General features: G+C 43.1%; 1 protein-coding gene across 2 annotated transcripts in view; it reads right to left on the bottom strand.

Annotated features, from left to right (window-relative positions):
• NGEF (neuronal guanine nucleotide exchange factor) overlaps positions 1-16,818 on the bottom strand; it is a 63,560-nt gene that overhangs the window by 4,058 nt on the left and 42,684 nt on the right. For both annotated transcript variants that reach the window (XM_066620217.1, XM_066620218.1), the window contains 7 exons: positions 16,166-16,318; positions 14,721-14,850; positions 13,681-13,755; positions 8,938-9,027; positions 4,766-4,929; positions 2,374-2,529; positions 223-302 (listed from right to left, as the gene is read on the bottom strand). In XM_066620217.1, coding sequence (XP_066476314.1) covers positions 223-302; positions 2,374-2,529; positions 4,766-4,929; positions 8,938-9,027; positions 13,681-13,755; positions 14,721-14,850; positions 16,166-16,318 — 848 coding nt within the window. The remainder of the gene's footprint in view (positions 1-222; positions 303-2,373; positions 2,530-4,765; positions 4,930-8,937; positions 9,028-13,680; positions 13,756-14,720; positions 14,851-16,165; positions 16,319-16,818) is intronic.

The following is a 16,818-nucleotide window of genomic DNA, read 5'->3' as shown; positions in this document are numbered from 1 at the left end:
TGCTGAAATCTTTTGTTAGGGTAAGTTGACCTGATGGGACAATGCAAAACTGAGTTAAAAAACATAGCCTCAAACTATGTGTGTTCAAGAAATTTTACCTGACTTGCCTTTTACCCTGGGGTTCACACTGCTAGAACCCAACAAACAGAAGTAAGAAGCATTTTTGGACACATCCTGATGGCAGTTTCCCATCATCCCTCCTTTCCCCCTTGTCTTCCTTACCCACAAGTCTTGACGTAAAAGAGACAAACTTGGTTCGCCGATTGGGTGCCAGCAAGATCATCCAGCGTTTCATCTCACTTCTGCATAGGACAGGGGTAGCGGGGAGAAAAAATACAGCAGTCAATGCCTTCCATAAAACTTAGATAAAGGGAACAGAAATAGCACTGCTCTTACAACCACCTTCTCTTGGAATGCCCCCCCCTTCCCTGGTTTATACATTTTGCTCATTATGTTTTCTCCTTCTGTGCCAGAACTAGAAGAGTTCACACCTACTACTTTGAGTTTATTCTACTGTCATTCAAACTGAGACCCATTTGCTCTCCATTCCAGATAAGCTAATGCGTCTTTTAAAGTATTCCCTGCCTCCCTTGCTGTACACTCTTCTACACGTGTGAACTGGTGAAATCCATGTGTTCCTTGTCAGCCTGTCAGCCAAGCCTGCAAAGTGTCACTCTTTAATAAAATATTCATACTTCCTGACTCATCAGCTCCCACTCACTGGTTAGAATGTCACTCATGCACAAGATAAAACGGCAAGGTGTTCAGGACTAATCTAGGGTGGATACAAAGAATCCAGCCATGTTTCCTGAGAGTCTTGACAGAAGAGAAGCAGATGAATTCTGGTGTCACATTCCTCTTCTTTTCACCTTGCTTATGTGCAGTGTTTTCTGAAAATCCTTGCAACAGCCATTTCCTTTCTTAGGTCAAGTTACATGTGGTACTGTATATATGGAAATAAGGAAACCAGGGATGTTGGAGAGACTGAGAAGCAGCCCAGTTTGACAGACATCATTTTGCGGTTCAAAGATAGGATTGATTTCAGAAAGGAAACTGTCCCACTGCTCCACGCACATGCACAAAAAGTGTGCCAAAAAGGAAGATGGAACAAGCAGTCTCTCTCTCACATACATATGAACTCTTTTCAGTTTGGATACCATGGTGGGGGTTGAGCATCTTGAATGCTGGTGATGAGCTCACTTTGCCATGTTAATCTCCTGAGCTAACAACAAGCCCCCATGATTGCTTCAGCACCAAAGAGTTGGAACACAAACTGATTCCAGAGCTGAAAGCATGGTGGAGGGACAGGGAAGGTAGAAGTAGGAATTATTTCCTCTTTGCCATCTTGCTTCGTCTGTACTGCAATTTAGTTGCGAGACCCTATTTGTCAAATCTCAATAGCAACTGAGACAACAGAATAAATCCTCTGTCCCAATGGCCGAGTTGCTGGGACTAATATTTGGGTTTTATTATCTATGCCAAGAAATGTTTGATTTGATTTGAAATGGCTGAGTTGAAGCAACTCAGAGTGCAAATTACTATTGTTGGCATTGGCACACTGAATATGCTGTTCACTTTGCTATGGCATTAGAGTATTCCAACAGGAAACCTTCTTTGACAGCTGTCTGACTTCCTCCATCTGTGGGAGGAAGGGTGAAACCATTCTAGTTCTGTGAGAAACCTGTGAACTTTACTCTGATAACACCAGAACCAGGGGACATCCACGAAAGCTGAGTGTTGGAAGAGTTAGGACAGACAGAAGAAAATATTTCTTTACCGCACATGTAATTAGTTTGTGAAACTCTTTGCCACAGGAAGTAGTGATGGTATCTTGCCTGGATGCCTTTAAGAAGGAATTGGACAAATTTTCTTCAGTGCTGTTTTCTTCAGACAAATTTTCTTCAGCGCTGTTTTCTTGTGGAAAATCATTCCTCTGCAGAAATGGCTATTTAACCCTGACAGTGCTATTGTAACAAATGGCATTTTCAGGATTAAACAGCCACTTCGGGAGGGAGGATTTCTAAAACCAAAGAAAAGGGCTAAACATCCATTCTTGCTGCAAGCCTGTTCTGAATCACAGCACTGCCTGATTGCTATTTTAAGTAAAACAAGTTTTCACTACATGATGACGCTTTTAATATCACATGCAGTTTGGTGCAAGCATTATGCAGTTATTGGTTGCCTCCTGAAGTGATTGCTCTGCATAGAGACAATGACATGGTTTGTAAATGGGCCATATTCAAGCAATTTGTTTGTAGATTATCCCTCAAACCATAATGGTCTGGAATCCATTATGACAGTTTATCAGCAAATTATATGCATGATCCCATCCTAATGCAAGCTACACAATTTCACTTCTGTGTCCATACTCACTGGGTTGGTGCCTTCAGCATGTAGCTGACTTCACGATCATCTGCATTTTCCAGCAGCCTAAGGATGAAAACATTGGCCAAGCTCTGTCCTTGGTCCTCCAACTCCTCTACTCGAAGAAGCCCTCGAGAAGCAGAATCAAACACCTGGTATTTGTCACTGAGAGAGGAAAATATAGTGGTCAGAATCATTAGCTTTGAGTTGAAAGATGTGACAGAGAAGGCACGAGAATATGTTTCTGGTAGGTGAAAAAGAGTTAACCTGGAGAGGAGGGAAATGTAGGGCTTGTGTTAAGGAAGTAAGCTATTTGTAGAACTGCAACCTGGTGTAATGAAACTTTGGGAATCCCTTCTCAAGTCCTCAATTAAAGAGTGTGTGTGTGGGGGAATTTTAGAATGAACAGGAGGGAAAGGAAGGTGCTTTTACCCCCATCAGTGTTCAAAACTGCTTTCTTATCTAGATCCGTGTTTCTCAACCAGTGGTACTCGTATCACTAGGTGGTGTCTGGTGGTACTTGTGGGACCCCAAGACCCCTGGCAGCAAGACCAGCAATGCAATGTGACAAGCAGCAGTTGGAGGTTCGGCTTGATGGGCAGAGGTCCAGAGCCCTCCCATAAAAGCCCTCCCACCTGCCCTGAGCCTCTTACCAGTGTTTGTTACATTGCATCTGGCCTCTCAATCCAGATGTAACTGGCTATGACATCTGACATTATCACCAGTTACTTCCAGTGTGTGGACCATATGAAGTGGTACAGTGGGGAAATGTTGAGAAACGCTGACCTGAATGAATATGATTCCGGAACTCCAAAGCTGAGTGGGATGGGTGGAGTTTCAGGGGAAAGTGGCATTAAGCATGTCCTTCCTTCCCCTTCCTTTTCTGGGGCAAACTGCCACCTCCTGAAGCTGCTTGCAGCAAAGAAGTGGCCATTGGGGCTTCATCAAATGGAAACTGTGTGTAACAAGTAGCTTTCTCCAAAGGCAAGGCTTTCTTGGGTCTCCCAAGAATGGAGACCCAAGTTCTAATCTTTGAATCTCCACATGATGCTTTCACAATAAATTGCAAAATGTATATTTCACAGAGTTTTCTATCCCTGCTTTACAAAATGATCTACAGTTCCAGCATTCTGACTCTGCAGAACTATAGCTCATAAGAACATAAGAACAGCCCCACTGGATCAGGCCATAGGCCCATCTAGTCCAGCTTCCTGTATCTCACAGCGGCCCACCAAATGCCCCAGGGAGCACACCAGATAACAAGAGACCTCATCCTGGTGCCCTCCCTTGCATCTGGCATTCTGACATAGCCCATTTCTAAAATCAGGAGGTTGCGCATACACATCATGGCTTGTACCCCGTAATGGATTTTTCCTCCAGAAACCTGTCCAATCCCCTTTTAAAGGCGTCCAGGCCAGATGCCGTCACCACATCCTGCTCATTCTCTACACCATATGAGTTATCTTCACAACTCCAGTTCTTGCCAAACAATTCTGGAAGGAGGGGAAGCTAGGGAATTCCCAATTTTAAAAAAACAGAATAATGAAGTAAAGATACACATATTTGCTAAAATTCTGCAATAGCACCTATGAAGGTTAAAGTAGCATGCTTGCCTACAGCGGGGTCTGCAGCGCATCAAAAGACTCAGGTAATAATCAGATACCATCACTGGCGTAAGTGTTGAAACCCAACTAGATATGTCAGTGTTTCCCAAACTGTCAGTCACAACTCACCAGTGGGTCGTGACCTGATTGTTGGTGGGTCATGACAAGCTGATAGCTGACATGGAAAATGTATTGAGCTCTATGGAAAGTGAAACTCAGCTGCACAAGCATGTTTACTCATGAGTAGGCAAATGTGACTCAGTCCACTTCAACAGGCAGGCTGAGAGGAATGCAACGCCACTAGAATGGTCTCAATTTGATGAATGCAGGTCATAAAAAATACTGGAAAAGAAAGTCCCCCTTGCAACTGACAAGGAAAATGTATTCAGCCCTATGGAAAGTGAAATTGATCCATACCTGCACATTTACTTGGGAATACACAAATATGCTTCAGCTACTATGGAAGGCCAAGTGAAGAGGAACGCAAGGCCACCAAAATGGGCATGATCTAATGAACATGGAGCTCACTCAACAAACCATCTAGAAGGAGCCCCCACCGTAGTAAAAAGGATAAAAACAGAGGCTTGGGCAACTGGTAAGGTGAAACCTTTTTTTTCCAATCTCATAATGCTAGGTGGGTCCCAATAGGGTATCATTTTAAAAAGTGGGTCCTAGTGTTAAAAAGTTGGAAACCACTGAGTCATGGAATACTGAATAAACACAGTGCCCAATCTGGCAGCCTGGACTCACAGATCAAGAATGCATTGTCTGTCTGTCTGTCTTTGTTTCAAACTTACCCAGAAATTTGCCGACAGAGCACTAGCAAATCATTGAAGAGGAATAGGTAGATTTCTCGGAAGAGTTTCTTGGTACGGAGGGTCCGTGATGTTTTAGGGCCATTCATCTGCTGGAGCTCTCCTTGCTTTAGCAGCCAACGGGAGTGAGATATGATGGGCACAGACTAGTGAGGAAGATAAAGCAATGATCAGGATGTTGCAAATTAGCACCCTCTGTCAAGCAGTCTGAATTCACTATGTTGGAGCAATTGCAGTCTTATCACATACAGCCAAAAGAGTGCAATTTTTCCATTCCAAAATCAAGGAAAATAAATCAAAGGAATTTCAATTTTTAAATTCTGTCACCAGGAATACTACTACAGGTCTGTTCTTGGACCCCCAGCAGATACAAAAAACCATGGATAATGAAATCCATGGTTTTGGCCCCTTTAAACCCTCCTAAGGCAACTGGAGCTGCACTCCAGTCACCTCTGGGGGGCTTTCTGAAACCCACAGAGCATGCACTCATCTGCCTGTGGCCCCTTAGGCTTCAGAATAGCCATTTCAGTCAAAAAAATGCAACTTTCAGTTTCTGGAGGTTTCCCTCCAGGGCTTCCCCAGGCCTCAAAATGCCTTATATGAGCAAAAAAGTCACTTCCAGTTTCCCTTCAGAAACCAGAACTTGCATTATTTTTTGCCAAAACGAGCATTCTGAAACCCACAGAGGCCACAGGCAGACACATGCAGCCTCTGCTGGCTTCAGAAAGCCCTCCCCCCCCAAGGCAACTGGAGTGCAGCTCCGGTCGCCTCTGGAGGGTTCAGGTTGGGCCAAGTCTAGCTCAACACAGGTCTGGGGGAACCCGCATTGAGCAGAGTCCATGGATATGGAGACCCCACCTGTACTTTTTATTAAGTGTCTCCGATGAACTCAGTGCTGTCCAAATAGTAGGAAATATTATTGGCAGGGAATACTCAGCTAGGTCAGGATATGTCATCAACATTTGATAAACACTGTAAGCCACCAATGCAACAGGATAAGGAAGAATTTTTCTTTGAAAACTTAAATGTACAGGATTGCAATCAAAGTTTCATTAGAGATATTTATACTCTGTTGGCAATATCAAGGAAACGGAAGAAAGACTTGAGCATCACAGTTCTATAATATGTTTGGAAATTGATCATCTACCGATGTTCCCTGAAAATTAATTCATGTAAAGCAGTGATTCCCAACCTTTAGGAGACTATGGACCAATGAGGTCAAAATTGGAATTGTCAGGGACCACATGCAACCTCCTACCCCTGCACACAAAAAAGACATTTACGGTAGATACTCAGGTATAGTACTTTGCCTTATCTCTGGGTCAATCAGAGGGCAAAGCCTTTCAACTCTGAACAGTTTTGTTTCTCAAGGGGCAGGCAGGCAGGGCAGAGATCGTTTCTACAGCAACTGGGAAATGCCAGCCAAAGTTAACCTTTTAATCTCCTTCCTTCTGCTGCAGCCTGGTTCTGGTTCTGCTTGGCAAATGCTTGCAAAGCAGGTCTGTTTTTTGAAACACCAGGATGGGCCCCTTCTTCCCAGGCTACAATTCAGTGCACCATGACTTAAGAATAACACCCATGGAAAGCAGTGGGTCTACTGCTGAGTAAAAAGAGCTGCAAATAGACGCAGCTGCATCTCTCTGCTGTGAATTGCACACTCCCAGTTATGTGTTATGGGTTGTAGGTTGTACGCAGAGCTTCTGGCTTAACACACCAGACACCTTAAAGGTGAATTTGATTCATAGTTCAACCTTTTCCACTTGCTGATAGGTGAAACATTTTGCTGATAGCCCTTGGCAGCCCATTTCCATAAATTGTACCCTTCCTATCAGCAAAATGTTTGTAATTAATAATACAAGCCCTCATCTCCCCCATATGAAATCCCAGACTTCATGTATTCATCACAGTATTTTCTCTTTTCATCTGTTTGAAGAACAGAAGACTTTGTCTTTGCACTGTTTTGCACCAGAAATGTGCTGAGAAATTCTGGGTGATTGATCACTTTCCATATTATGTTTCAGCTTTTTTACTGTGTTGGTTTTCAATCACTGGTGCATACATGAATTGATGACCAAAAACTAGCTACTGGTGGGGCTTTCACAGTCAACTAAGTACCTTCCTTCCTGGCCCTGCAAAGCATTGTGGAGCACGACCTGCCTTTTTCTGCCATTATTCCATTCTTTTTCAAGTACCCCTACAGGTCCTGTTGATTGTCCCTGGGAGTACATGAATACCAGGTTGGGAAACACTGTTTTACTGGTATGTTGTCTACAGTGCACTTACCCTGATAGTGTTTACAAAAAGGTGGTGAAGACCAGAATTTAAAAAAGAATAAAAATGTATCTTATGATCTTTTATTATGTTTTTAATAAATTAGAGACTACAGTTTTTAGTAACAATTAGTGGTAGGTTATTTTTCAGGATCTGGCCTTGGGTAAAATCTATAGTCAGACACCCCAAGTTTAACCTGTGACTTATCTGAGAGTCATGGAAAATTCAATGATTGTTGGTTCAAAACCTGCCCTCGACTTATCTGTGGGGTCAACTTATGGGCGGGTGCCTGCAGTGAATTTGTGGTGCGGGCGGTCCTCATTATCCACAGGGGTTCCATTCCCAGAACCCCTACAGATAAGGAAAACAGTTATTTGAAACCCGCTGTTTTCGCCCCCCCCAGAGGCCGCAGGTGGACACACATGGCTTCTGTGGGCTTCAGAAGAGCCTCCGGAAGCGAGAGGAGCACAGCTCCCGTTGGTGGCTCCACTTTGGCCCATGCCATAGGTCCGGGAACCTGCAGATGAAGAAATCCATAGGAACCCACAGATAATGTGGGCTGCCTGTAATTAGAAAAGATCTGTTAGAGATTTTTATTTATAGTGAAGATTTGTGGTTTGCTGCTTTTGCTTCTAGCTGCTGGCGGTCCATTCTCCACTCTCTCTGGTGGACCATGGGGGACAACAGGTTGGGAACCAGTGATGTAAAGTGAAAGAAATTGTTATAATGGTGAATCAATAGTATTTAACACTTTCACAAAAAGTATAAATAGTAGGTCAGCCAAATGTTGGAGATGCAGCTTTTTTCAGCTGGCTTCATTCATATCCGGTAGTGAGGCTAGTTTTGGAAGACTAAAATTCCGTTCTCTGAAGATATTATTGAAGGTATGCATTCCACTAGACCCACTCTTTGTGACTTGAAGAAAAAGACAGAGAAGTGATCCTAAATTTATTACAAACTTTCTGTGCCCAGCCAACATTAATTTGGCAGCAAATTGGAAAAGAAGCTGCTGCTCTCAAACTTAAACATTGCTTGGAGGAAATCTGGTGCATAAATGAGCTGACAACATTTACAAATTATTAGGAAAGAAAGGGATGCCAAGAAGCTAATATGTTTGTGGAGCAATAAATGCTATTTATTCAATACTGGAATGAACAGTTTAATTATAACATCCAACTGTATATTCTATTCTCACAAAGGTATTTTGTGAATATTTGTGAAATATTTTGTGAAATTGTATAATAAACTCTTTAAAATTAGATAGTCCTAAGACAACGAGAAACTCTGAAACAGACTTTTGCTGTAAAATAGGAATTAAAGGGGTGCACACTGTAGATAATCAAAGGAAGTTATGTCATTGGACAGTTTAAAGGTCCATTCTAAGAAAAATAAAGATGAATGGGATTATAACGGTATGAAATACTGCTTTGAGTCTATTCCTGTATTGTCAAGCAGGACATGCATTTTAGAATATAATTTTAAAATGGAGTTTCCTAACATGTAGCTGGCTTGTGGAAGTTATGAGAAAACCGATTAAGGAGCTGGATGGAAGCTCCATCAAGGTATTCAGCACAGATATTAAAAATGTGAGTTACGAAAGATAGCGGCCTCCATTCTTTGAACAATCCAGTACTGAATTACAAGAGTGGGCTCTCAGAGAAATGTCTATGTACTTAGCAGGCGAAAATTGGCCTGGCAAACAAACCACTGGTATGAAGAGAGAGTACCATAACTAGGGTTGCTTTGTCCAATATCAAATAAGATGACTGACTGCTTAATAAGGTAATTATGGGAAAAACTATTTACAATTATTCCATGATTTTTCACCATAGCAAATGTTGTCTGCTCCCTTTCCTCATGATTCACCAACCTAGACAACCTACCTTGATTTTAAATTCTAACTTCTTCTGAATGCTGATCATCTGTTCAGTACGGCTCATCTTCCTGACACCTTCATTACATGCCTTCACCACCTGGAAGAGAAGGAAATATAGGTTCAAAAATAGGATTCCAAGTCCTAGGGTTATATTTTGGAATTCAAGACACAGTTTATGTAAAAGTCAGGCCATTTTGCCAGTAGAAACAGGTGACACACAGCCAGAGATAGAAGGAAAATGAGTTCCACTCTTCAGTAACACACATAAGTACCATAGGAGTATGAAACTACAAGTGCAGGACATCGGGTTGAGAACCTGCTAGTTAGAGATTGGCTTTAGACAGAGGATGTTACAAGATTACTGTTTTTGGCCACCTTCTGAGAATCCATCTTGGGGAAGCTTAGGGATGCTCAAAGCCTCCAAGTTTCTCCCAGAAATCCTACTCCTGCATTTGTGGTTGTCCCAACTATATTTATTCTTCAGGGTCTAAAATTCAGTTTCATGTATAGTTAGGCCTTTGCAAATCTGTTCATCAGGAACTGGAAACATCTTTCCATTGTTGTCTGATTGCAGGTCAGGGTTTACATTTCTGAATGCTCCCTCCTTGGAAATCGATTAAAATGCCATATTGCAGTGGAATTCAAACTGAGGTGTCGCAATGGCCCAGCCTGAGGGTCCTAGTCCCTTTTCCCTGAAGGGACGGGAGCAGCCAGGAGGCAGGGAGGAGGCAGCGACGCAATCCGCTCAGGGGGGCTGCAGGGGCTTGGTGCACTTGCCCAAGCCCCCTGTGGCCCACCGGGGGTGCGGGGAGCCCTGCGCGACCTTTGGCAGGGCGCCCCGGGTCAGGGAAGGTGACAGCGGAGCGATCGCGCCCCACTCCGCTAAACCGGAAGTGGTGCGTGATCGCTCCACATTCCCCTTTTGACCAGGCTGCAGGGACTGGGGTGCAACCTCCAATCCCTGCAGCAGCCGTCCCTGGCTGCAGGGAGCCCGGCGTGAGCACCTGCAGGGCTCCTCGGGTCAGGGAAAGTGAGAGTGGGGCGATCGCGCTCCGCTTCCCGTTTTGCGGAGTGGGGTGCGATCGCTCCGCTGTCACCTTCCCTGACCCAGAGAGCCCTGCCGAAGGTTGCACAGGGCTCCCTGCACCCCCTGGGGGCTGCAGGGGGCTTGGGCAAGTGCACCAAACCCCTGCAGCCCCCCTGAGCAACGAGATCCTGGGATTGTGCCACTGCCTCTCCCGCCCCCGCAAAGACTTCCTTCAGGATTCGAACTCCCTGCGAGTTTGAAAACCACAGCCGTATTGTATAAAACAGTTGCATACACAGACCAGAGATTCAAGAATGGGAAGTCTGATCTATTTAAACAAAGATATTTGAGCAGGTGTGACTTTATTATTCAGTTCTAAAAGTATGCTTGTTTAGAAATATGGTCCACAGAAATTGTGGGATGTGCTAAGAAGTGAATGTGTTTACTACTCAGATACAGTCCCACTGATGTGGAAGGCTGATCTATAGCAATTCTTCTTAAAGTGGTGGCCAGTGGACCAGTGCTGGTCTGCAAGCCATCACCTGCTAGTCCATGACAAAATCCAAGAAAAAAAGAAAAGAAAAATAGTAATACTATATCATGAATAGGGTACCAGACACTGGCACATTGGAAACAAAAAATTGCTGGTCAACTACATCAGATAGTTTGAGAAATACTGATTTATAGAACTTCTCTATAAACATGCATTTCACTTCTTCCTCACACACATCTGTTATCAAGCTATCTCCTCAACGATATCTTGGAGAATCCAGAACAATATCACAAAACATGATGCAACAACAGTAATGCTTACATGGACACTGCCCAGTTGCTGGTACCAGGTTGCTGGGTGTCCTTGGGGAAAGCTCTGTCATTGCCATGAGGGGTGGGTCATGCCAGCCAGGTGGATCCTTGGCCAGCATCCAAGTTGGCCAACTTCTGATGCCACCCACAACAGTAACAGTAGAGATTCCCAAAATCAACTGTTCATTTACTTTCATATACTGAATTTGATTGAGTTTATGGCTATTTGCCAAACTGTCTACATCTAAGAATGCCATCCAATTCATTCCTATCAAATGTCACAATACACTGGAGCAATAATAAAATAAATGACACCTTGCCACATCTGAAGTGCTGAAAGCAAAGCCTTTTGCTTTTTTATTCATTCCATTTTATTCTTGTGAACCATTAGTAGATGGTCAAGGTGGCAAAGTTCTACTCTACAAATAAGTCAGACTGACAAAACACTACCCATGTGATGCTATAGGGCAGCAAACATTTCCAGGATGCAAGATTCTATTTCCAGAATTGTCTCCAAAGCCTTGTGGGATAAACATTCCTAATTCAATACAAGCAGTAGAGATTCTGTCAAATTCCACTGTGATTATTGCGCTCTTCTTAAGAACATAAGAACAGCCCCACTGGATCAGGCCATAGGCCCATCTAGTCCAGCTTCTTGTGTCTCACAGCAGCCCACCAAATGCCCCAAGGAGCACACCAGATAAAATTCTTGCTCCCTTCTCTTTTTTCATGTCTGTTTCCCTAAAGGAAAGCCTCTTTGTACAGTTCCATAAGGGAGTTCCCTTTGGCCTTGCACCAGATGTGCAGTTATTCCATGAGAAAATACATTATTGAGTCACACCCACGAGTTTCAACCCATGTAGAATTTACAACCACACATTCACTCCAATTTGGGGATTCATCCATTGAAAAAGCCACACTAGTTCCTCTGCTGATGGTGGTGCCAATAATCCTTTGACACACTTCCTTCGTCTCAGTGGAGTAGCTGGAGGGGACGATCACCCAGCCTGGCATGGAGCTTCAGCGCGGCGGGCAAGCCGCCCCTCCCTTTGGAGCCATTCCCAGCGGGGTGGGGGCAAAACAGAGCTGGGCAGGAGGTCTGGTCTAGAGGGTTGAGCCTCCATTTGCCTGAAGATAACATCTGAAGGGCACCAGTTCAAGGCCACCAGCACCATGAATGGCGAGACCTTGAAGCAGCTGACAAGCTGAGCCAAGTTATTCCACCTGCTCTTTGGAGAGATGAAGGACCTGCTTGTCAGCCTGTGTGTTAGGAGGCCAGAAAGTGATAACAGACCACAAAAGATCCACCTGAAATGTTGTGCGGTTCTTGAAAGATAGAACCTTTCTTCAGCTGTAAAAATCCCTACGGGGATTTAAACAGCCTGCCTATGTAAACCGCCTTGAATTAAAGTCCGAGGAGAAATCTGACGACCAAGAAAGGCAGTATAGAAATACCCATAGTATTATTATTATTATTATTATTATTATTATTATTATTACCCGTCGTGCTGAGGCTCCCTGCCAGGCTGGGTGCTCCGCCCCCCCTCCAGCTATGCCACTGCTTCGTCTGCAGGTATTCCAGCATCACTTGCCTGCTGAAAGGAGTGGAAGTTTCCCCCTGAGATTTTGCCCTTCTGAGGGCAGACTTTGCCCTTCTGGTCCTGCCCTGCAAATGATCGCAGGATTCACGTTCTTTTTGTTTATTGTGTTTCTTTACAAGTCTGGTAACAGCCATTTTCTGGTAGCAGCACCCATGGTAGACCGGGCAGAGAGTAAAAAGCAACCTTGCCGCACCTTCCCACCTGCTGTCCCCTCCTGCACCACAGCAGGAAGAGAAGTGCTGATGAGAGAGCCATCCAGGCTGGTGGATGGGGGCTCTCAGTTTGATGCCCCTTGGAGTGATAGGATTATACCCCAAGCAGGCAAGTGGGGATGCCCACTGCTGCCACTCTGCCTAGGTGGCTATCCTATACACACTTTCCTGGGAGTATGCCCCATTTCACACAATGACAGCAGCAGCCATACCAGCCCCGGCAGAAAGCGGTGATGTCTACTGGACTGATACTGCTCACAGCTCACTTCTCCCCCATCCATCTGTCCTGACAGGGATCCTGAGCAAAGAAGCAATGGAATAGACCCATCCATAGCTTTCCCTGCCTCTGCTTTCACCCATCCCCCCCTTCCTCACTCTTTTTATGTTGAAGGAAGGAGTTGGAAGTTGTTCAGACCACAGGATCTTTGGAATGCAAATCAGTTTCGAGAAAAAGGTGGTTTTTGGTGGACAGCTAGAAAATGAAGATCCTTCATTACTGAAGGGGGATAGGAGAATTCAACCTGTTTCTTATGGTGACTCGTTCAGTACGTAGTCCAAAACATATGTCTGAACAGGCAGCACACAAGGTAAGGCTATATCCCTTATTCATTGCACTTGCTCAAGGCCCCCATAAAAATATAGCTTAAAATGAGCTGAAGTAGTCCTAAAATATATCTCAAGTCCCATTCAGTTTTGGGTCAGAAAAATAAGTTGGCACTCTTGGATGAAATCTGACCTACTAACAGCATGCTTCTGTTGGCAACTAATTAAATTACTGCTCTCCATGGATTCCATCACCTTCAGGTGTCTAATGTTTTTGCACTCCAGTATATGAAGCAATTCTTTCTCCTAAATTCTTTTCTCCCAAGGCCCTCCTACCAGACACTGAAAATGGGCATATGGTACAACATTAACCTACTGAGCATTAATGGTTCTAAAGTCACTCATTGGAAAAGTTGTTTAAAGTCCAGAGCAAAGGAACAGAATGATTTTTATAGCACTATAATACCTCAGCTACTTTCCTTCTGTAAAAATAATAAAACTGCACCAGAAAAGTATGTGAAAATTTCAAACATTTTGACAAATGTTAAGTAGCTTGGACTTACTGTTTCCAGTTCCTTGTGAGCATCAAGGGCTGTGATTTCCCGTTCAGATTTTTCTTCCACTTTCTTCAGGATATTCTGCACGAACAGAAAAGTATGTATTAATATCACTAGGTAATATTTTTTCAGCAATCAGAATTTTTCTGTCTAATAGTTAAGAAGAGATTAGGGCATTTTAAAAAGGTCATTTGATTGCTTTGGTTTAAACTCCAACCCAGACAGTTATAAATATTATGCTGGTAAGAGTATAATCAATTCACTCCTACTAGAATCTTTATGAAATGATAAACAATAATCTTGGTAAGGATCCAGTCCTGATGAGCCAGCCCCTGCACTGGCTCCCAAGTGTTGTAAATGTGCCATAAGGTATGTTTGCACCAATTTGGGAGTTGGCTGGGCCAGCGTGGAGGCCTGTGCCTGCTCAGGAGGGCCAGATCCAGACCCTGTGATTGTCCAATAGGGTACGTTTGTGCCAGGCGGTGCAGGGGGTGTGGGAGGGTGCTGAGAGGGCATCATGGAGGTGGGGAGGATGGAACAGGAGGCAGATTGGGTTCAGGAGGGGGGCAAGATTGGCCATGGTGGCACAGGCCACATTCTAACTCCCACTCCTGGCCTGAGCAGCCTCACATGGGCTGCTTGGATTTGCACCAGCTAAATAGCTGGTGCAGATCTGAGTAGCCCCATAGGGCAGGCTGGGGTTCAACACAAGAAGGGGAAAAAATCCCCTTACCCCCAGTTAACCTCCAGCTTGCATCTAACCTGTACTGGATGCAGCACAGACCACTGTGGCGCTGTTCCACCACAGGTTAGGATTGGACTGCCTATAGTTTCTACTTGATTGCATCTGTAAGAAAAAAGTTAACATTTTGTTTTCTGTAAATCATTGTATTTATTAGGTGTCTGGTGATTTATTTTGCCCCAAGAAATGTTCCTCAGTGGCTGTTCCTCATGAAATTTCTTGAGTTTCTGCTATCTAGTCCTAGGACATAATGGAGTGGTGTTCAAGCTCCATGAAGGATTGCCAGAACAGCATAAAGATGTACCTGCACCAGCAACTTCAACCTCGTGATCCTCTGAAAAGGCAAGATCAAGAAGGATGAGAAAGACAGGCCCTTGCATTTCGGATCCAGTTCCAATTGTGAGATCACCTCCCGGAAAGCTGGCTTGTCCTGGCTGACAGTGAAGACAGATGGAGAGTAATGTTTGTTATTTCCTTGCATTTTAAACCAGTGTGAGTAACTGACATGCTCGGTGTAGTTCTTTGTCCCATTATACTACGTTCCTCAGAATTGTATTTGGCTTTATTCTCTCTGAGAAATTTGGAAAAAAATATTTATTAACACTGAGTGAATTTTGGTTTAAGGATGATTCTATTTATAGTTTTGGGGGATGGAAAAATTGGCTTTTAATGTGCAAGCAAAAGTAATGGTTTCACATGTGTAGCACATACAGACTTAGCAGCATATGTTGTGTGTGTGGGAGGGCGTGAATGGGGTGTGTGTTCAAGGAGATGAGTCAAAGGCATAATTATACATCTCTACACAGTTGGATTACTGTGGCAAGGTAAAATGCATACAGTCATAGGAAAAAGGTCTTCCAAAAAGTGATTTAGCCAAGCTAGGTCTAGCTGAAAATGACAGGATGAGAAAGTCATCTGGCAAAGGAGAGAAGCAACTCACACTAGTGGAGATTTGCCAGGGTCTATCAGGGCTATAGATAGTGTGAATTTAGTGCTACCAAAAAAGAAGAAGAAAGCAGCACATCATCTTTTGCTTATGCTGCAAAGAGGATTACATTATTGAATCATTTTGTCATTTTCAATGACAAAAAGAGCACCAACATGTAGGAAATTTCTATTTATAACTAGCATACAATATATAGAAACTTTTGGAATAAAAAAGAAATTACTCAAGTTAATACAGCTCAAAGGATCAAGTGCATGGGTTCCATAGCGGCATTAGAAGGCAGCTTAAGATAGGACCTGACATAGTCCTTGTGTTTATTGAGTCATATGTTTTTACATTTAATAAACTGCCTTTCTGCCCAACCTATCTTTCCAGCACAGAACATGGTGCATGACTGGATGTGAATCTACAGCAACAGGCTCATAGTGTATTGCAGGAGTGTACTATAAAAATTGTATCAAGAAGGCAGCTATAACTGATTGCAAATGAATTCCAGCTTTCTGTCTATTGTTTATGTGTTAAGCATTTGATTAAATGCTAGTGAAAACAAGTTTCCCTTATATGCCAAATCATTTGTCCCTTTCTTGAAAGATAGAACCTTATTTCAAATTGTAAAAAATCCCTATGGGGATTTAAATTAGCCTGCCTATGTAAACTGCCTTGAATAAAGTCCGAGGAGAAATCTGAGGACCAAGAAAGGCGGTATAGAAATACCTGTATTATTATTATTATTATTATATTTGATCTCAAATATCATCCAGCCGATTCTAGCAAGCAATCCACATTTGGGTGAGTACACTTACAGAACTTGCTTGTAAGCTCTCTCCTGATAAGTCTGATTGGAGACATAGGTGACATACACGGAGAAATGGTTAATAGTATGCAGATATACAATGTCACAGACGTCTGAGATTACAATGTTTTCTTCTACTCGCTTCTCAAGGTCCAAGAGGAAACTAAATGAGAAACCCAGAATTAATCAAAATCCAAAATGGACATAGTAAAAAAAAGTAAAAATAAAATATTTCTTTAGTGTTAGCATATTGCTTATTTTCTGCCATATAGTGCAGTTTTTGAAACATATTCATTCTCATCTGTGTGTGCTACAAGTGGTTTAATTATTTTATTTTATACTTAAAACATGAAGCATTTTGTTCAATTAGGAACATCACTATGGTTTTTAAAAGCTCAGGTAATGCATCAAATAATCTAATCCACAGGTCTCAGTTTTGATGCAAATCAATTTACCTTCATTGCATTATTTGAACTATCTAGTTCAGAGAATTTCATATGATTAATTAAAGATCATAAAGATCAATCCTTAGCAATGTAATTTACGAGAGAAAACTTCATACACTGTTTCCCATGAAAATGGGGCAAAGAATGACGCCCACTGTTATGTATGCGTTGTAATAGCAATAAAAAAAATCTGGTAGATACAGGCAATGAAAGCCAG

This window comes from Tiliqua scincoides, chromosome 3, assembly GCF_035046505.1.
Source record: "Tiliqua scincoides isolate rTilSci1 chromosome 3, rTilSci1.hap2, whole genome shotgun sequence".
NCBI classification, from domain to species: Eukaryota; Metazoa; Chordata; class Lepidosauria; order Squamata; family Scincidae; genus Tiliqua; species Tiliqua scincoides.
Note: the sequence above shows the minus strand (reverse complement) of the source record. Positions and strands in the feature narration are given on the sequence as shown.